The sequence below is a fragment of the Apis mellifera genome, linkage group LG1 (genome assembly GCF_003254395.2).
Source record: "Apis mellifera strain DH4 linkage group LG1, Amel_HAv3.1, whole genome shotgun sequence".
NCBI classification, from domain to species: Eukaryota; Metazoa; Arthropoda; class Insecta; order Hymenoptera; family Apidae; genus Apis; species Apis mellifera.
In genome coordinates this window covers 14,080,302-14,103,757 of record NC_037638.1, presented here as the reverse complement: position 1 = coordinate 14,103,757, position 23,456 = coordinate 14,080,302, and the positions used below count along the sequence as shown (strand labels likewise).

The 23,456-nt window shown below is 20.1% G+C and overlaps 2 protein-coding genes across 11 annotated transcripts; one reads left to right on the top strand and one right to left on the bottom strand.

The window, feature by feature from the left end:
* Positions 1-1,461: 1,461 nt before the first annotated feature.
* On the bottom strand, positions 1,462-10,962 carry LOC100577872. 4 transcript variants are annotated; one of them, XM_026446200.1, is made up of 14 exons: positions 10,778-10,954; positions 10,128-10,183; positions 9,098-9,198; positions 8,593-8,725; positions 8,412-8,479; positions 8,068-8,328; positions 7,839-7,941; positions 6,602-6,732; positions 6,296-6,545; positions 6,161-6,228; positions 6,008-6,082; positions 2,196-2,564; positions 1,847-2,107; positions 1,462-1,655 (listed from the first exon to the last, which is right to left on the bottom strand). In XM_026446200.1, the coding sequence occupies exons 1-14, from the start codon at positions 10,868-10,870 to the stop codon at positions 1,537-1,539; spliced, it is 2,088 nt and encodes a 695-aa protein (XP_026301985.1). In that variant the 5' UTR covers positions 10,871-10,954; the 3' UTR covers positions 1,462-1,536. The 4 variants fall into 4 exon arrangements, with proteins under 4 accessions (XP_026301985.1, XP_026301986.1, XP_026301988.1 ...); XM_026446201.1 differs by having other exon boundaries at positions 10,738-10,875; XM_026446203.1 differs by lacking the exon at positions 1,847-2,107 and having other exon boundaries at positions 10,778-10,962.
* A 1,182-nt stretch (positions 10,963-12,144) lies between these two features.
* LOC411715 (phospholipase D3) lies at positions 12,145-23,420 on the top strand. Of its 7 annotated transcripts, none has more exons than XM_006572217.2 (12): positions 12,145-12,297; positions 17,359-17,488; positions 17,695-17,934; positions 18,017-18,204; positions 18,311-18,659; positions 18,749-18,883; positions 19,031-19,222; positions 19,317-19,445; positions 19,567-19,706; positions 21,573-21,738; positions 21,838-21,979; positions 22,073-23,420. In XM_006572217.2, the coding sequence occupies exons 2-12, from the start codon at positions 17,372-17,374 to the stop codon at positions 22,267-22,269; spliced, it is 1,995 nt and encodes a 664-aa protein (XP_006572280.2). In that variant the 5' UTR covers positions 12,145-12,297; positions 17,359-17,371; the 3' UTR covers positions 22,270-23,420. The 7 variants fall into 7 exon arrangements, with proteins under 7 accessions (XP_006572280.2, XP_006572281.2, XP_006572284.2 ...); XM_006572218.3 differs by having other exon boundaries at positions 12,170-12,687; XM_006572221.3 differs by lacking the exon at positions 12,145-12,297 and adding an exon at positions 12,376-12,474.
* Positions 23,421-23,456: the final 36 nt, after the last annotated feature.

The window sequence follows — 23,456 nt, the reverse complement described above, 5'->3', positions numbered from 1 at the left end:
AAGTTTAGAGTTGATGAAATAATACATATTTGAATACAATAAAGTCTAAAGTTCAAAATAAAATTTTAATGAAATGATAAAATATAATATAAAATTAAAAGTATATATAAAAATATTTATATAAAATTAAATTATGCAATAATAAATAATAATCAGTTACCGAAATAATTTTATTTAAAAAAGTTAATGTGAATAGTGAATAAAAAAAAGTATCGCTAATATGTAAAATTAAAAATAATGAAAAAGAAAATATAATGCTTCATATGATTTTTTTAGTGGATAAAACGCGGTATTAATATATGATTAAAATATAGATATTAAATTTTAATTATTATTTTTTTCTATTTAATAATCTCATATTAGAATAAAAAATATTGAATTCGAATGAAATAGCAATAAAGATTTTTCAATTGATCTATAAAATTTAAATTGACCCAAGTATCATTAGTTTCTTGTACATGTGAATAGAAGCAAATTTATAATTTGCATTAAATATGATAAAAAAAACACATTCAATCTTTCTAATCTGATCTTATAGGAATTTTGATTTGTTCTTATGGATTTCGATAAATAAGCAAGTCATTGAGTGTCATACAATAATTCAACTATGGATTTAGATAAAATGATATGTGTGTTAATATTCTGAAATTTACGCGAGATAACTTTTTGTTAAATAAAAAATATTTAATATTACGATACACGAAATTCAGAAAATTCAGAATTATATGTAAAAGAATATCAGTTTATTAATTTTCATTGAAAGACATGCTATTGCAGTACGATACTGACATATATTAGGCTGAGTATTCTCTTTTTCGCCGTCTCACTGTATTTTAATACAAACTTAAAATATTTATAATTCGTTTATTAAATCTTATCGAACATATATCTATATGAACTTTTTTCATCGTTTTAAAATTTAGAAAAAAAAAGTTCTTTCATATATATATATGTATGTATATTTACATACATATATACATACATATATACATACATACATACATAGTAGCGCAATAATTTTCTTTTACGAAAATAAGAAATAAAATGATTAGAAGTAAAAAAATCTATTAACTACTATCGAATATTATGAAAATTAAAATATTAATAATAACTATAAATTAACACCTAATATGTCACGAATTGTTAAATTTAATCAATTAAATTAAATTATTCATTTTTGATTTTGATTATTAAAAAATTTAAAAATCATAGGGATTTGTTGATAGAGTTCTGTGTTTAGCTGAATCCACATGTTTAATAATAGTAATAATATTAATATTAATATTAATATTAATATTAATGATGATGATAATAATAATAATAATAATAATAATAATAATAATAATAATAAGAAGAAGAAGAAGAAGAAGAGGAAGAAGAAAAAGAAGAAGAAGAAGGAGGAGGAGGAGGAGGAGGAGGAGGAGGAGGAGGAGGAGGAGGAGGAGAAGAAAAAGAAGAAAAAAAAGAAAAATTATAATAATAATAAAATAAAATAAATCTTCCATTAAAGATATCAATTCATGTGGAAGTGGCATATCATCTTAATAAAAATATGTATGCAGCATAATTTCCTATAACTGCAATATATAAGATTCTAGAATTAGAAAAAAATGATGCTAAACTGGAATACGCTTTTTCCACGTCTTCGCAAACGCCTGAAATAGTAATGATATAATTATTATTAGATTATAGTTTAAAACATTTTATATCTCAATAAATATTTCACAAAGCAATATATTTTATAAATATAACAAAGAAATATATGAAAAAAAAAAACTAAAAAAAGTTGGAAATAAAAGAAAAATAAGAAAAAAAAAAACAAATTTACATTTTTCGTTTGAAATACCTTGATTAATAAGTGTATAAGACCGTTCATCTTCAACTTGTTCTCTGCGACAAATGCGATCTAATTTAGTTAACCAAAGTTTTTGTTCAGAGACTTTTGTTTTAACTGCTCTTGCAGTCATGGATGTTTTTTCTATATTATTACTAAATCGCATAGAGAAACAAAAAGTTTGTCCGAAACTTAAAGAAGCTTGATTGGTTTTTAATGACACTATTGTATACCAAGTATCTTTTTCTTTCCAACTGCCATGACAATAATATGCTACAACAACATTTACTCATTTTTTTCATATTTAAAATTCGTATAAATAAAAAATATTAAAAAGAAGTATGACATAAAGAATGCTTACTTGCTTCTTCAGTATCACATGTTTTTCCAATAACAATTTCTGTCTGATTCGATGAGACACAACCTATTTGAACATTGGTACTCTTACAATCTCCTCTTTGTTGTTGATGTTGTCCTCCTTCATATTGTTGTTGTTGTTGTTGTTGTTGATGATGATGATGATGATGATGATGATGATGATGATGATGAATTTGTTGATATTGTTCGTGTAATTCTTTTTGAGGTAATTCTTCATGCCAAGTTCTTCTTTTATTAATTCTAGACTGTCTTTCATTATGATGTTGTTGGCGAAACGAAGTAGATATATCAAATGGTCCAAGTATAATGTATCGTCCAGGATTAGGACATTTTCTTTGACGTAATGAAGAACCTATTATAATAAGAAATCAACATATATGTTATATTTTGTAATCATATAACTGAAATTAAACAATTCTTTAAATAAGAGCGTTTCTTAAGATATTCCTTTTTTCCAATTATTGCATTTTTATGATTTATTGATTTTATTATATGTACATGCTTTAAATTACCAGTAGTATATATGTTATTATCTATGTAATATAATATTTATGTAATGTAACTTTGTAATAAAAAATTATTATTTACAAAAATTTCTAATTTTACTAAGAAGTAAACATAAACATGTCATTTAGTGGTATGTTTTCTTTATATTATCAATAAAATTGTTATGTATTTTATAAAAAAAAGTTTGATAATTATCTTTGGTATATTGATTATACCCCGATTGATATATCTTTTGGTATATCGATTATACCCCAATTTTATACACCATCAAAAAATCTACTTAGATGATGCCACCAGCTCAAAAAATGAAATCTATAAATTACAATATTGAAGCATGTGAAATATCATTTTGTGATACTAAAATAATTACAATGAAATCAACTGAATTTCTTATTATTTATTTATTTTTTTTAATTTTTCTTACGATCTTCTATTAATTTGATTTTTATTATTTCCTGATAATTTTTAAGTTTTTAAATATAAGTTTTTAATAATAATATTTTCAACAATGAATTCTCAATTTTTTCAATTGAATAAAAATATAATCCTTTTTTCTTTTACTTTACTCTTTTCATAAAATTTATAATTTGCTTCAACATCTATATTCGTTATTATTTAATTATAATTAAACATTCTATGAAAGATTTTTAAAACTAGATTCCACAGTTAACTAATTATTATTACTTCTCGATAAAAAAAATATTTTAATATTATAGATATTAAAAATTAATAATAACTAAATTTTAATATTTTTTTATTATTGATATAATTTAGTATTAAATTAAACTAGAAATATAATCTTTTTTTTTATACTTGTTTTATTTAAATACAAATATTTTCAAAAATTCTTATATACAAGGTGTTTATAAAAATATGGATCACTTTCACAGGATGAATTCTAAATTTTAAAACGATGAAAAAAGTTCATATAGATATATGTTCAATAAGATTTAATAAACGAATTATAAATATTTTAAGTTTGTATTAAAATACAGTGAGACGGCGAAAAAGTGAGAATACTCAGCCTAATATATGTCAGTATCGTAGTGTAATAGCATGTTTTTCAATGAAAATTAATAAACTGATATTCTTTTACATATAATTCTGAATTTTCTGAATTTCAGTGTATCATAATATTAAATATTTTTTATTTAACAAAAACTTATCTCGAGTAAATTTCAGAATATTAACACACACATCATTTTATCTAAATCCATAGTTGAATTATTGTATGACATTCAATGACTTACTTATTTATCGAAATCCATAAGAACAAATCAAAATTCCTATAAGATCAGATTAGAAAGATTGAATGTGTTTTTTTATCATATTTAATGCAAATTATAAATTTGCTTCTATTCACATGTACAAGAAACTAATGATACTTGGGTCAATTTAAATTTTATAGATCAATTGAAAAATCTTTATTGCTATTTCATTCGAATTCAATATTTTTTATTCTAATATGAGATTATTAAATAGAAAAAAATAATAATTAAAATTTAATATCTATATTTTAATCATATATTAATACCGCGTTTTATCCACTAAAAAAATCATATGAAGCATTATATTTTCTTTTTCATTATTTTTAATTTTACATATTAGCGATACTTTTTTTTATTCACTATTCACATTAACTTTTTTAAATAAAATTATTTCGGTAACTGATTATTATTTATTATTGCATAATTTAATTTTATATAAATATTTTTATATATACTTTTAATTTTATATTATATTTTATCATTTCATTAAAATTTTATTTTGAACTTTAGACTTTATTGTATTCAAATATGTATTATTTCATCAACTCTAAACTTACGAATATTCGTAAGTTCTGAGTTAATCTGAATATATAATCTGAATTTACGAATATAATTCGCAATATGACAATGTATTGCCAAAATAGCGTTGCTAATAATTGAACGGTGATTGTGGGCATTAAAAAAAGAATCTAAATAGAAAGAAAAATGAAATAGTAATATTCGAAATCTGTTTGTGTGTATTAAATACAAAAATATTTATAAAAAATATAAATTAATAATTTCCTATTGCTAAAGTATTGCTTTGTTCTGATTTTTATTCGTATATATAAATAAGAAATAAAAATTTAAAAAAAAAAATAAGTGAATTCGTAATATTCATTCATAACATAAAAAAACAATTGCTATATGAATATATTTTTTATGGATATGTGATATTAATATGTGATATTTAAATCGATTATATCTTTTTGCACAAGAAATATTGAATATAAATGAAATAAAGATAAAGATTTGTCATTAATATTATTAAATCATGTTTAATAATTTGAAATTTAAATAAATTCAAATATTTTTAATACTTAGATATATATAAAAATAATCAAAGAACAATTATGCGTATAAAAACATTCAATTTTTCTAATTCGAAATTTTATGAATAAGCTTTGATTTAGTTCTATTTGCATTTCGGCAAGTACAAGTTGAATATAATACAATGATTTATCTATGATTTTAAAATATTATCACATAATGTCGAATATTGTGGAATTCACAATAACTTGTCCGAAATAAATTTTTATTAAATAACAAGTTATATAGATTTCGATTTATATGATTAAAATTTTTTTTTAAAACGATATAAAAATGTTGCATACTTAATTATTATATATTATATGATGTTTACGTACATTATATATTATGTTACATTGAAATTCAGAAATAATAAAAAATTCAGAATAATTTATATATAAAAAGATATCAATGTATTTACTTTCATTAAAGGACTGTGTTATGCAAGTGACATTGCAATACAGTATTACTGCATACTTAATTAAGCATTTTCATTCTATCTAATACAAATTTAAAATGTTTATAACTCGTTAATTAAATCTTATCGAATATATGAATTTTTTGATATCTAGAATCCATCCTCCATAGGTATCCCATATTTTTATGAATAATCCGTATATTTTCATTATATTATATTTATTTAAATAAATTTAGTAAAATATTATATATACGTAATATTTTAGTTTTAAAATGAGATGAAATTTTGAGATTATAAAAAAATTCAATATTCAGAGAAAGCGTGACCAAAATTATTTTTTAAAATGATTTAGAAATTTTATTATTTTTTTATCAAAATGAAAATTTTTTATTATCTTATTTTATATTAAAAATAAAATTCATATACTATTTATTTTGTAAGTTTATTATAAAAATGACAATTTTATAAATAAAAGAAATTTTGAACACATGATTTTAGGAAATATGATCTTATTTTAAATTTCAAGTTACTTACTTATTAAAGTGGTATATGGCATTGTAGATATATCTATAAGAGAACATGCTTCATCTGGCATTATAGCTTTTTGATCTAAAAATGTTTAATATTTAAGATAATAAAATAATATAGTTCGAATATTCAAAAAATAAAATATCAAGTTGAACTTACTTGATTGCTGTAATTCTATAATGTGATGATCTCTTTTGTGAAATATCATACAAACATAACCAATATCACTGTAATATAATATTCTTATTATATATCATAGTTTCAGATCTGTAACATGCTATAATCACTACTTACCATCCACTAGTAACATGAGCGATTAACTTTACTTTATATCCTTGTGAATTTTCTGTCGGATATAATTTTTCTAAGTTATGGCAGACAATCTTTTCTTCGTGAAACATATCTCCATCGACTTTTTGTATTTTAATTTTAAGTGTTGCATTTTTATTTGTGAAATGATAAATTTTAGTACCATCTAAAGAACGCCAATCATGATGTTCAGTAATCCATGAAGGATATTTACATTTGTTGTGCTCTTTATCAACTATAAATAGTATAAAAAATTAAAATTCTTGATCAAATTTAAAAATTTTTATATACCTTTTGTAAGTTTTATAGTTGGTGATCCTTCAGAAACAGTAGTTAAACCGTTACAAGTTGGTTCGCCTGATTGAGCGAGTAAATAAACTACTTTTCCCTGATGATGTGTTTTCTCTTCATACAGAAAACATCTGATTGAAAAAAAAAAAAAATAAAAAAAATTGATACTGAATATGAAAACCAATTTTTGTTATATTAATAATAACTAACATACACATGCATATAGGAAAGACCGAGACAAGTTGATACATTTCTCAGTTTTTAATTTTTTCAATTTTTGTTTAAATTAATTACCTAATAAAAAATATGTTAAAATATTGGCTCTTTTATATAAGTGAATATTTAATATAATATATAAAATAAATTAGGAAACTTGTATTTAATGAAATCAAAATGCATCAACTTACCCCATAGCAGGACAAGTTGATACTGCTGTTATTAAATGTTAATACATATATAAAATATCTTGTTATTATTCCATCACTTAATAACTATTTTTATTATTTAAAATATATTACTTCAGTCATGTTGATTATAATATAATTATAATTTATGTTCTAAATTATTATTTAAAATTTGATAATATTTTGAGTAATTTATTTTTTTACATCAGGACTCCTATTTTTTTATTAATATGCCATAATAAAATCATCTTATTTGTTTTATATATATTTGCACTTTGATAATGAACCTTCTTTTGTAGTATAAGCTTTGTCAAAAATATCTTAGAATATTTCATCACAATATTCTTTACATAATTGTGAACCATTTTTCTAGAAAAAAAAGAAAAAATCTAATTAGAGATAATTGGAACAAATTGATACAACATACTTCAAAGAAGATGTATCAATATGTCCTACAGAAAGTTATTACATAAAAATATCTTCATAAAAAAATATGGATATATATGAATAAAATAAAAAAATTTATTTTCAAATAATTCAATATAAAGAATGGAATAATTTGAAGTATAAAATTTTATGTAATATGTCTAAACAAATTAAAAAAATCAATATAAAAATTTTTTTTCATAAAAATCAAAACGATTATGTAATATTGACATTCTATTATAAACAGCAATTAAATAAAAAATATATATCTATATAAATGTATATATGTAGTATAAAATATGTATAGTATATATTAATATATATTTATAATCTAGTTATATATATAAAATGTGCAAATAATTTTACTATATCAATTTGTCTTGGTCTATCCTATATATAGTATGTACCTATATGTTTTTTCGGCACCCGATATACTTCTTCCTTTCAATGTTCCAACAAGATATTTATTACGACCATCGTTCCATACAGCAAGACATTGTAATTCTTCCGCTAAAATATGAAAAAAATGCATTCATCAATAAAAATAATATAAAAACATACTTATTCAAAAATACCTATTTTTATAATAATAATCCATATTCAATAATCAATTTATAACAATAATATTGAGCTTACTGTTACTTTCACTTCGTTCAATGTCTGGGCAAGCCTGATATTTGAGAAGCAATTTACTTTCATCAGTGCATTTCTCTCCAAGACTAATAGGCATTGCACATTCACCAAAACCTTTATCATAGGTAAATGTAAATGATGGTCCACTGAAAGGGCAGGGTATTGGTTTGGAATTAACACGAAACATTGAATATAAAGTATCATCGGATTTAATTGTATTTGAGCACATATCATCCAAAGTGGTTTGTTCAGCATTGCACCATCCTGACAGGAAAAATAAACTACATTTGAGAAACAAAATATCAAATTATAATACATACATTTCTTGCAAAGAAATTTGGACTAACCTTCACGAAATTGAATCACATTCTCATGTCGATCATTAACAATTATACAATAATAGCAATTATCACCGCTGAAATATTATATAATAATTATAGAATTTTGTTTTGCAATTTTGTTTGTATCTTGTATATTATTCTTTTTCTATCTATCTATTCTCAAAAGTATTGTTATTGCAATACTTACTATACAATATAAGAATGTTCTGACCGTTCTATACACATCCTTTCACCCAGAAATGTTGCATTTACAGTAATTGAAACTGGTTTTCCATATTGATACCATTCTCCAGTCCATGCAATGGGAAACTCGCATGAGCCTAAGATAATTTTTTAAGATATTATTCTTTCAATTATTTTTTTAATCATTAATTATGAATTTTTTTATATTTATTATGTTTAATTTCTTCAAAAATGAAAATGTAATTGAACATTTAATCAAATATTATCTATTAAATTAAAATTTGAACTTTTTAATGGTATTCTGTTGTCTTAATATATTATCAAATATATAATTTCACATATTATTATAAAATAACTTATACAAAAAAAAATAAATTATTCTATTATATAAGATTATAAAGACAGGATTAATTATTTTTCTGTAATTCAATAAAGCATAATATTCTTTTTTTATTCATAAAATTTGCTTTACATTTGATTTGATATAAACAATTTCTATATACACTTACCATTTGCAAGATGTACATCATTTAAATACAATAGCAACAATATTAACATTGTTGTCATATGGCAAAGACGTTTTTCTTGATATAAAAAAAATTCTTGCATTCTGAAATAGATATTATAAATAATTAAACATAATAGATAATAAATAATTTTTATTATTATTATTGCTTTTATTATTTGCTATCATTATAAAATAATTTAATTATTTTTATTTATTCATCCACAAAAAATTTTTTTCTATATATAATCTAAGTTAGAATTTTAATATATTATATAAAAGATTAAAATATCATAAAATAATAATAGTATATATACAATAAACAATGATTTCATCTATTTATAAAAATATATATTATCTATTTAATATATATATATATATAAATTTATTTTATATATATTTTAAATTGTTAATATTAATTGTATCATTCTTGTAAAATTTCCGCAATATCACAATTTAAATACATTACTCATATACTTTTTTGAAATAAAAAAAGCATAATGATGAAATAAATGTAAGGAAATGTTCATTACAATTGTCAATGATTGAAAAAAATGTATGTAAAGAATTTGACAAATATAGGGAAAACTTCTGAGAATAATACATTATTTAACAAAGTACACGTGTTTCAATTGGTTTCGTTCAATGTTTTCTTTACCGCGAATTGTATATATTTTTCATACCCTATTCGAACGATGCGCGGATAGGAATGGATCTGCGCATACCAATAACTCTAAATGTCAAATTTTTTATCCATTTTTTAGCCTTGTTTATTATCTCTAAAAATTAAAAAATCACATTTTTTAATTTCTATATTCTTTTTAATTTTTATATTTCTAAAAGAACATTATCATAACATATATTATTGTTATATCTATCAAAATATGTTTAATTTAACTTGTATTGATATTAGGATATATATTCATCTCAATTTAATTAAATCTATTTGTCAAAAAAAGATAATTCAAATTTTCATAATTAATTTAATAATTAAATTTATTATTATTTTTATTATTAGTTTTAGCAATACTAACCTTTTTATATCGATCATCACAAATGCGAAAATGATGGAGGAAGCAAATAGCAAAATCTAGAAAGTATCACATAATGTTCCACAAAATGAAAATTCAATTTTTAGATATAAAAAAAAATTGTTCGAATTTCGTTCAAGCAGATTATAATATAACAATAATAAATAACAATTATGAATTTTTTACTATATAAATAATAATTTTTAAAAAAAGAAAAAAATAAAGAATGATCACGAGAAATTTAACTTTTTTAATTGTTAAAAGTTTTTCCCGCGATAATTAATTCAATTAATCAGCAATCAAAAAAACGCATTAAATACAATTGGACTATTTATTAAGATTTTTCTTTCACTGATTCTAGCATGGAAGAACACAACACTTAGCACCATTATTACCACTGTAGAAATTATGAAAGCATCACTAATTAAGAAATAAATATTGAATGTATTTTCTATCTTCAAAATGCAATTTCTAAATTCTTTTGTCGATTTTTTAATTCTACATAAATAAATAAGAAAATAACATAAAATTTAAAGCATAAAACATGCTATTTATTATTCCTAATTCTTGATCAGTTTCTATTGATAAAGAAATACAATATTCACTATTGTACATTGATTTTAGTCTCTTTGTTCGTTTATTCATTTGCTCACTTTAAGAAACAATGGCGACTTATAGGCAGCAAGCGGAACGCCGCTGCAACTATTCTTACTAGTACAATATAATGCTGCAGAACCAGCATGCATTGCTAGATTTATAGTCTGCTTGCTTATGTCACAAAACTAGTGTGCAGAAAAATATTAAAATTTTAGTGTCTTTTTTAAATTATATTTTATATTTGTTTTTTTTTCTTTTTCTTTTTTCATTTTCTTTACTTTTTTCCTTTTAGCTTTCGTTTTTCTTTTTTTTTTATTTTAAAATTTATTATAAAAATGTTATGAAATATTATTTTATTATTCAATTGTATATCACACTTTTTTTGCTTAAGTAATGAATAAAAAACTTAAATATTAGTTTTTAGTATATATTATTATATTTTCTCAAATAATATATATTTATAAATATGAGAATAATTTCTAATATTTTTATGAAAAAAAATAATACCATGTTTTTAAATTATAAATTAAAAATTGAATATCTATGCAAAGTAAACATGTGAATCGTATCATTTTAATAGACTAGGAATTTTCGAATGTTTCAATACCAACATAGAAAAAAGAATGTATAAAAGAACTAATGACTTATGGAATTCTAAATATATATATTTATAAACACAATTTCAGATAATTATCTTAAGACAAAATTATCTACATTTGAACAAAATCATGAAAATTAAAATAAAAATTTTAAAAAAATTGTTTACTTTCAAAATATTCTAAATATTTATGAAATGCAATTTAATTATTATTAATTATTTAAAAATATAAATTTTATTTTGCTTTATTATATCTGTTAATTTTTATTTTATTCTTATAATTTTAAACATTACAAATAATTTTAAATATACTTATTATAATATATATCTTAGAAATTACATGAATTTAAATATAAATTTAATAATTTCGAAAAAATGAAATTTTAACTGAAATGTTAATAATCTATTTAATCTATAATTATTTATAATTTTTATAATTTATTTTAGTTTAAAAAAAAAAGTAAAAAATAATATTTAGAAAAATATATATATTTAATTAAAAAAAATATATATATACCATATATAATATAATATATAATAAATATATAATTAATATATATATTATTATAATTATTTATAATTATTGATTTTAAGATAAAATAATTTCAATGTCTATTTTTCATATAAGATTCGAAATTGAGATATATTATAAAATATATCTTTGAGTATTATATTTTTTTCGTTTTTTACAATTTTTCATATAAGATATTTTTGTTGCACCATCATTAAAAATTAAAATTAATTATAAAATTTTTAAAATTATTCACAGATAAATATATAACTTCACATAACTGATTTTAACGTGGTGTTTGATGCGGTGTCCACCATTTTGAATCTTTTGTATTAAGTGATGTCACATTTTTTCTATTATCTTTGTTCAATTTGACTTATGAATCTCTATACAGATTGTGCTTATAAGTATATATAATCTAAACATAAACTTATAAAGAAAACAACTTGATTTATCTCAATTTTCTAGTTAGTCTTCATATAATTTGATATTAACTGGTGTTTAAATATAATATAAATAAGATTTTTATTGTTACATTATAGTGTAGTGATGAACATTTATTAATTTGATTCATTGATTCGTAAAAAATTCATACAAATATCGTAAAAATTGGTTCAAGATCATAATAAAGGCAAAAAAAATTGGTAACCATGCATTTATTTTTATAAATAAAAAATAAAATAAAAGCAATAGAAAATTTAATGTTAAAAAATTAATGTTTGATATAAATTCAATTTTTCTTTTTTGGTAAATTTTGTTTGAATAATCATTTACAAAAAGTGATCTCAATACCAATTTTGCGAAATTTTGGATATATATAGAAGAAAAGAACGTGAGTAACATGTTCTTTATTTAAGGTATAAAACAATTGCAATTTGAAAGTTATAAAAAAATATTGTATAAGTTATTACATTATTCGAATATAAATATTTAAAAATAAAATTATAAATGTATTTGTAATTGCAATAATTATAATAAACGATTAATATATATAATAAATGATAATTATATAATAAATGATTAAATTAGATTAGATTAAATTTTTTAGATATTTTGGATGAATGCATTTTCCTCCCTTCATTCACCTAAATAAAACTTTGATTAAAATAATATATATATTTATTTATTTATTGCATATAATTTAAATATATTTTCGAAAAATTATAATCTAATCTAACCTAACCATACTTCGCAATACATATACAATTTTTAAACACTTATATTCGAATAATAAATATAATATAAAAAATATAAGTATAGTTTTTTTTTTAAATAACTTTTAAAAAATATGATTTTTCTATGCTTCGGATAAAGTATATTTATTATTTATAATGTTTATTTCTATAATATATATTATATAAAATTTAACAAAATCTTTATAATTATCTATGTTTATTATTTAATTATTTTTTTACATATTATTATTCAACAAATCGATAAAATTTATTACATATTTATATATAATATATTATATAATCCTTTATTTAATCCTTTAAGTATTTGCAGTTCTATCTATTTCGAAAAAAAATGCTTATTTATTACAAGATATTGAGAATTGGAATTGATGAAGTAAATATAATTTAAATATAATATAAATATAATAAATATAAATAAAATCGTTATTCATTTCGAATATAATATGCATTAATAGCAATATTAATATCAGTGAAACTAGTTTTTTCAGGAATTATAATAATTATTTTTTTAATGTTAATCAGTATTTCATTTACATGAAATGAAATTCTTTTACTATCACGTATTATATATACATTTACTCACAAAAATATTTGAACATATTCTAACATATGTTTAATTTTAACGATTTATATATCTTTGTTAATTACAGAAGAAATGAATTCAAACTTATTTTTGTCGATAAAATATTTATTATACTTTATAAATATAAGTAACTTAGTTAATTAATTTGATAATAAAATAATATTAAAAATTAAATATTAAAATCATAATTATTTTTTGCGTCACAAAAATATTTAGACTTTTTATAATGAATTTATAATAAAATAGCAATTTTTTTAAAAATTAAATGATTTTGATATCTTTTTGATTTTATAATATATTTTAAGAAATCTAAAAATTAAGTATTAAAAATTATTTTTTATTAATAATATACTGTATATTTTATTCCTATTTTAGATGAATTCTTTTATTCTTTTTCTTTATTGTATTTCGTTATTTTTTTATCGATAGTTTCAGGATGAGAATGTTTATATAAGATTCGTCAATTATGATAACTCAAAATTGCAATGAGTTTGTGTATATTCATGTAAATTAAAAATGAATTTTTTTTTGGTTTATTTTTTAATTCTCAAACAATAAATCAATTAATTTTTTATTTCATATATTCTATATATTTTATATATTCTATTATAAAATCAAATGTAATAATTTTTTATAACATTGCATATAAAATTTCAAAGCATGAAAAATCTGTTGATTTATTATTTGGGCATTACAGGAGAAAAAAACAATGTATTTTACAAAAATTTATTTTTATAAAAATATTCATAATTCATATTTAAGTTATTAAATTAAATTAATAAATATTATATATTATATAGTTACATGAACATTTACATGCACAAAATTAGATCATCGAATGAATAAAAAATAATAATACATACTTTTGCATAAAAAACATAAATACATAAAATATATAACACATTAAAGTAACTTCATTTAAAATAGAATATATTGTTAATCTAATAATTTTAATATAATATCGTAACTAATTTTGATTATTCAAATGTTATGATTAATTAAGAAAATATCAAAACAAATATTTAATTTTTAAAAAATTTGTTATTTTGATTACTATTTTATATAAATATATATTTATATATTTTATATAAATTTTTAAAGAGTCTGAATATTTTTTGATATGAAAAATAGTTATGATTTCAATATTTAATTTTTAATCTTATTTTATTATCAGATTAGTTAACTAAATTGTTTATATTTAATATAATATTTTAAATAAATATTTTATCGAAAAAAACAAGTTTGAATTTATTTTTTCTATAATTAATAAAGATGTATAGATCATTAAAAAAAAAAAGAAGAAAAAAGAAACATTCGAATATTTTTGTGAATAACTATAGATGATTCATATTATACTTAAATTTTTTTCAAGGATAAATGCATAATATTTTATTTATTTTCATTAAAATATTTTTATACATTACTTTTATTAATTAGATAATAATAAATTATTACTAGTTTGCAATATATTATTTTTAGTTATTTTGAGTTGTGAACAACGTTGTGAACGACACTGTTTTCTTAAACAATAATAGCAGAAGAATAAACTGATTCTTTCTTCTTTATCTATTATTATAGATAACATTGTTTATAAGTATTCACGTTTTGCATTTTTATAAATGTATAATTATATATTATATATTTATAGTTTATGTATTAAAATTATTATAAAGTATATGTATATTATATATAATGTATATTAATATGTATATTATATATTATATATAATATCAACTTTATCTTTTCTATTAAATAGAAATAAAACGTGATTTTATGTGCATCAAAATATTTTTAAGATTGCTATAATAATTGCTATAAGATAAATGGAACTTTTTCATTTTTTTTAAAATAATTTTATATTAATATTGTATTAATATAATTTTGTATTAATAAATTTAGTGTATATGTGTGTATATGATTTGAAATTTAGTGTATATGATTATTATTCAAATAAATTTATTTGGAACATTTTATTAATATAGATAAAAAATCATGAAACATAAAAATTATTTAAATAAATACATCAAATAAATCAATATATATCTTGAATGATAAATAAATAGTTGAAATAGATACATTCTATATATTTAAAATTATTCACAATATTGGATCGTATAATGATTTTTATTTTATTGCAATGGTTTCATTTCATACACAATATTATTTTATTAAATATAAAAATTGATTTATTTTTTTTAATTTCATAAAGAATCGTCATTTCTTTAACAAAAATTTTTTACAAACATAGCAAATTATTATTTATATTCGATCTATTTAATATTGTATTGTTCCCTACTGATTATTTACTTTAATATATAATATTGAAATAAACTTACGTATATACATATATATATAAAGATATATAAATATTATTATATAATATTCTTCAAAATTTGTACATATAAAATTGTACATATAAAAATAGCGAATGTATGTAGATTTTCAAGGATTTTTTTCAATATCAGTTTATTATTATTGATAATATTTAATTATAAAAATAAAAATTTAATAATAATTATAAGTTTTTTTATCCATATTATTACAATTATTTTTTCTTATTTTTATCAATTTCCTTTTTTTCCCCAGTTTTTTTATTTCTGTTTTTTTTTAAATTCAAATAAAAACGATAAAAATGGTAATAAAAAAATGATTGAAAGGAAAACAAAAAAATTAGAGAAAGAAAAACAAAAAAAAAGAAAAACATTTAACAATTTTTTAAGATATTCTCATGCATTTTACCAAGTATAGTATAGATGTCAAATGAAATGCATTTGCATATACATTTTGTTCCTCTTTTTCTATTTAAAAAAAACAATAAAAACTTATAAAATATATACAAATTAATATAATTCATTTGCCAATAAAGTTTTAATAAAATTAATACAAAAAGGATGAAATGATTAGTATCAATGTGAAAAAGTATTATTTTGAAACTTAAAAAAACTATTTAGGTCACAGAAAGCTTTTGAGCGCAAGTCCGTCGTGAAGCAAACATCATTTTTCGATCGACTTTATTCACTTTGTAAAATACATTCTAGTTACTTAAGAAGATAGGTTAACGAATGCAACGCTTAAAATTTATATGTGTATAAATGTTATCGAAGATTTTTTTCATTACCTTTTTTTATTAAATTTAATCTTAATATTTTATTACAAATATTTAATTGTTCGTGTGCATAAACATATATTCGCCAATTTCTCTTTAAACAAACATTCATTTATTCTTATTATTTCAAGATTTAAATAAATAAATATTAATCGAATAAATAAAAAGTAATAAGATAATTTTATTTATTTAAATTAATAATTATATTATTTATTTCTTTTATAGCAGATCATATTTCTTTTTATCTTTGTTTCGATAAAATAATTTAAAAAAAAATCAAATATAATTGATTAAAAAGTTGAAATTGATATTAATATTAGTAACATGATATTCATAAATGTATATATAATCATATATATTTTAAATTGGTTATATCATAAATATTTTTAATCAACATAAGAATTGAAAAAATAAATGTTATGCTATTTGTTGTAAAACATTAAAATAAATAACAAAAATAGATAACGACAGATATCGTTTTACAAAGATGAATGTAACGTTCATTTTTTTTGATGCTATTGTGATTCCAACTTGAAAATTATTGTAAAATCATTGTAAATGTTTCGTTCATTATTATTTTTTTTTTTTATTTATTTTACAAGTATGTAATTTTTCTTATAAAAATATTATTTTTAATTTATAGGAGTTACATCGCAATGTCTTTTTTTACTTGGAAAGGAAGTAACCGTTCCGAAAATATTGAACATGCTGGACACAACTTACAAGATGGTCTTTTTCAAATCGCATCTCAAACTTGTCATATTTTAGTACAAGTAAGTTTAATAGAATTAAATAAGTCGAAAGCTTTTTTTGTTTCTACTTTTTTATTTTTATTTTGTAAATTTATGTGCATATGTTTATGTATATATTTCGGATATTTTTCTTTTGTTATATATTCTATTTATTAACTAATTTTTTAATTATTTTAATTAATTAACTTGTGCATAATTTTATTAATTGATGAAATTTGATTTAAAAGGTAAACAACACGCATAATATTTCGTATGGTGGAAATAATAATGTAAGAAATATTGCATATTCCAAATGTTTAAACAGTGATGAAGATTCAACACGATTGGCAGCTTCTTCCACAACTAAAGGAACTACCACAGTTAAATCTTATTCAAAATATATGAAAGATCAAGACAAAGATCAGGATATTGTCGTTTTATTACCACATCGTAAAAACAGAACACCTCTTATTAAACATAAATTATCTGTATGTACAATTACGTAAAGTTTCGTTTTTCTTTTTATTTCAAACATTTTTATTCTGTATGCAAGATAAAATTTTATCACAGACAGTTTCGGAAAATGCTAGATTGGAATTGAATTCATCAAAATATACCAGTGGCAGTGAAAATAATGGTAATTCTGCTGGTAGTAGTACGAACGGTAATAATATCGTACCCGACGATGATTTCGAATTATGGGATCATTCTGGTTTTATGTTGAGAAACGATGTAGATGATCCAATAATGAATGGAAAGTTAGTATATATTTTCATTATAAATTTCAATTTCAATAAAATATAAAGAATAATTGGTAAAAAAAAGAAATGATTTATTACTTACGTTAATATGTTATCGAAACAGATGGGGAGGTGCTCAAGGATGGTGTAAGCCAAGTTGCATTCCAATCACAGTTATATTAATTTTGATTGTGCTAGTTGTTTTATTACCATTATTAGATCATGCAGCAGATAAATATGCATTAAATGATACAGATTTAGATTTCGATTCTAGTTGTATGGAAGGCTGTAATTTATCTTTTGTGGAAACTTTACCAATAGGCATGAATTACATAAATAACACTATTTTCCTTGATAATACTTATGATTCCTGGATCAAACTTATTTCATTAGCACGACAAAAAATAGAAATAGCATCATTTTATTGGACTATGAAAAGAGAAGATGTATATCCAGACGATAGTGCAAAACAGGTAAGAAACTAAATAAAGAATAAATAAATAAAGTTTAAATTTAAAGATTATATTCTTTCTTGTATTCTTTTCATGTATGATTGTTCCAGGGTGAAGAGATTTTTCGTTTGCTTCTCCAAGCGGGAAGAGATCGAAATATTTTATTGAAAATAACGCAAAATATGCCATCACAAATTAGTCCGAACATTAATACAGAGATTTTGATGAAAAAAGCACATGCTAAGGTAATATTGGATTGCTTAAAAAAAAAAAAAAATACATTTCAAATTAGATATATACGCCGATATATATTATATTGATGTTTAATAATAAGATTGACACTAACAATTTATCTAAATGTTGTTATATAAATATTAATAAAATTTCGATAGGTTAAAAGTTTAAACTTCGCGGGATTATTCGGAGGAGGAGTACTTCATTCAAAATTATGGCTTATTGACAGAACACATCTATATGTAGGTTCCGCGAATATGGACTGGCGTTCACTTTCACAAGTAAAAGAACTTGGTTTAACCGTTTTAAATTGCAGTTGCTTGGCAAATGATTATGCTAAAATTTTCGATGTAAGTCAGTTACATTGAAATTATTATTTTTTTTTAATACATTTGTATATCAATATTTTAAAATTAAAACTAAAATTTTTACAATATATTATAGATTTATTGGACAATAGGTGAAAATGGTAAAATACCATCTGTTTGGCCAGACACTTTTAATACAAAGATTAACTTAAAAAATCCAATAAACTTTACTTATATGAACAATAAGTATAAAGCATTTGTTGCTGTAAGTGTGATATTTCTATGAAAATAATATTCATAATGAAATATAATTCAGTATGAAATCTAATTTTATAAAAGAAAAAAGTAATATTTTTATTATATAAATACAATATCATATATTTTAGAGTTCACCTCCACCATTTTCGCCCAAAGATAGAACCAATGATGTGGATGCTATTCTTTATTGTATTGAAAGAGCAGAGAAATTTATTTATATTTCTGTAATGGATTATTTTCCATTAACTATATACACACCTAAAATAAAGTACGTATTTATCAATAATAATTATTGATATAGTTGTTAATTTATTTTTTTATTAATATTTTATTTATATTAATAAATATGAATACATAGAATTGAATGTATGCTTGTATAATATTTTATATATAGTATAATTACAAAATTAAAGGAATTAAATTTTCATTGAAAAATTGCTGGTATTTAAACTATTATAATTTTATAAAAAATAATCATATAGCAGTCAATCTAAAATCATTTTAAAAGATGAAAATTTCTATTTCTATTTTCTATTTTTAAATTTAATTTTTTCAAAAATCTCTTTTTATTACAGAATATGAAAATTGAGATTTATTTTTTTCTTTTGAAATTTTATAAATTTAAATGACTACAATTAAAAAAATTTTTGTTGTGATATTAAATAAATTATTTTTGTTCTTCTATCATGTTTTAAATAAAAAGTGAATTACGGCATTGGAATAACTCAAAATATGTTAAAGAAAAGTTTATATGATCAAATGTATCTTGTATATTGTACATGTATTTAATGTAAGTATTTAGTATATATGTGTAATCCTTAATGTTTTATATTTATATGTATTCATGAATAAATATATAATTATAATATAATATATAATTTATAATTTATAATATATAATTATAAATATATAATTTAAAATATAAAATATAAATATAAAATATATAAATATATGTACATATTTTAGTACATATATTATAGTACTATATTTTACTATAAATATAGTATATATATTTTATTATATTATATATATATCAATTATTATAACTTTATATAAAAAATAATCATACAACAATCATACAAGTCTATTTAAAATTATTTTAAACTAAAACTAAATTTGAGAGCAAAATCAGAAATGATTATATAAATATTATTCTTTTTTTATAAATATTATTTTTAAATATTCATATACATTGAAATATCATTATATTAGTGATTGAAGAATTTCAAATTAAAAATAATATTCGTTTCTATATATACAAAACATATATATCTATAGCTCGTATAATTTTTTTGTGATATATATTTATATATAAAAATATTTAAACTCTTATACGTAAATTTAATTTTAATAATCTCTTTTTATAAATTATTTTTTAACTCAAATTTGTTTTTTTTTTTTTGATAGAATATTTATTTTTTATAAATATATGTATTTGTATATGCATATATTATTTGATTTAATATGATAAAATAATATTAAAAATTAAATGGAATCTAATGTATTAATAATATGTATAAATAACTTAGTTAAATAATTAAATTAATTAAATAAGTTATATAAACAATATATATATTTTGTAATATATTGTATAATATATATATATATTACAAATCTATCAAAAGAAACAAGTTTGAATTCGTAACTAACAAAGATATAAATTATTAAACTTAATTATGTGTTTAGTTCAAATACTTGTTTAAGTAATTATATTTAATATTAGCAATCTTTTCATTTAAAATACGATAAAACAATCAAAAAAATAAATAGAGTTTTCAGAATTCGTTATAAAGGAAAGATTTTTTTGTACAAACTAATATTTAAACAAATCACAAAAAAAATTTTTGAACTCTGTAAACACTTTGTAAAATTTTAGAAAAAAAACTTCAAGATTTTGTACTTTATTTGTAACAAAAAATGAATTTAATTTTTAAAAAAATTTAATTCATATAGATTTAAAATTATTGTACGATTTCTGTTTATAAAGTTATAATAGTTTAAATATCAACAATTTTTTCACGAAAATGTTTCTTTAATTTTGCACATAAATATTTTTATATTATTTTTCTATATTATTATATATTGTAAATTTAACATTTGATTTTTTATCTATATCTTTATCCATATAATACAGGTATTGGCCGATAATAGACGATGCATTGAGAACTGCAGCCATCGAACGTAAAATACATATACGTTTGTTAATATCATCATGGAAATATTCAAGTAAATTAGAATTTCCTTTTTTAAAATCTCTTGTGGAATTGACAGATAATTACACAGGTGTGAAAATCGAAGTGGTCAGTTTTTGCATATGTTTACATTTCGTATATTTTTATAATACAATTATATTCATATGTTCTATATGATATTGCATTTACATTGATTTTATTTTTCAGAGAAGATTTGTAGTTCCTACTAATTCTGATTTTGATAAAATACCATTTTCAAGAGTAAATCATAATAAGTATATGGTAACTGATGCAACTGCATATATAGGTACAAGCAATTGGTCTGGCGATTATTTCATAAACACTGCAGGCAATTATTTTTTTTCTTTTTTCTTTTCTCTTATTCTATTTTATTATACTTAATCAAAATTAAAATATATGAAATTTATTATTGATGCATTAGGTATTGGTACAGTATTTGAGACAATCGGCGATCAAACTTTGGACAATCTTAGGCAACAATTAGAAAATATTTTTCATCGTGATTGGAATTCGGAATATTCTTACTCTCTAAACGGAAGTTTGCCATTCGTGGAACGACAGATAAATACTATTGAAGATGACTATTATCTATCATCAGCACGTTACATATTAGCGTGATAACGTCAATGATTTCATTAATAATTATACGTGCCTAACGAAAAAAAATGAAAATCATTTTTCGATGCTTAATGTTTATAATTAGAGATGAATCTGTTAAATTTCTAGACTTTTCATTTTTGATAAATATTAAACTTTTTTTTTCTTCTCTTTTTTTATTTTTTATTTTTTTTTTTATTTTTACGCACATTTTTACGATTATCTATATTCAGCAAATATCAATTTCATGCTGACGTTTTGTTTGTTCCGTGTACATACACGCAAATACAGACACATTCTTCTTCCATTCTTTTTTACCATCTCTTTTGGTGTTATTTCTTTGAAAATATATACATGTGCAATCGTGTATATATCATATATACATCTACATGCGAGCATGCTCCATCTCTTTCTTTCTTTCCTTTCTATATATATGTCCGTCATACATAAATATATAAATTATGAGAAACGCACATACCTAAAATCTTAAGCTTATAAGAATAATCTTACATAACGTTTGTGTGCCTTGCTTTAAGTGACCTTGCAAATGTCTTCTATGAAAAATCGTTTTAATGCCAGTGCCCCATGTTCCGTCCAATATATGTATAATTTTTAAAAAGATATTAAATATTGTAGCAATTAATATTTATAATTTTTCGTTTTTATACATTATTAATTAAGAAAAATTGCATGAATCTGTGACATTTATTATGTGTTAATAATATTATATATTTTGCAAATATAAAATATAAAATGTATCATAAATATGCAAATTATATTGACGTATCTGATTAAAAAAGTAGCTTCTAGTATGCTCATATAACGTTTCCATCTTCGTATGCAAATACACATAATTCCACAAGAATAGCCTGATAATCGTGACAAAAAGCAGTGTTTTTTCACAGCTACATTCGAATTTGCATGACGAATGTCAATTATATGCTTGCAGAACATGTTAGTTTGCATCACGTTAATTTAAACATGTTAATTTGTTTATCTATTACGAAATATAGTTCTTTTCAAACGCACAATATCATGATTCGTATTGGATCTTGATTCGTCGTTGGATCTTTCTTTCCATTAACTATTTTCAAACGAATTTTTCTCATTTATTATATGAATTATTTCAATTTTTCCTAAACATACATATATTTTATTCGGATTTTTATTTTGCATTCTTATAGAAAAATATATTATTATATATTATA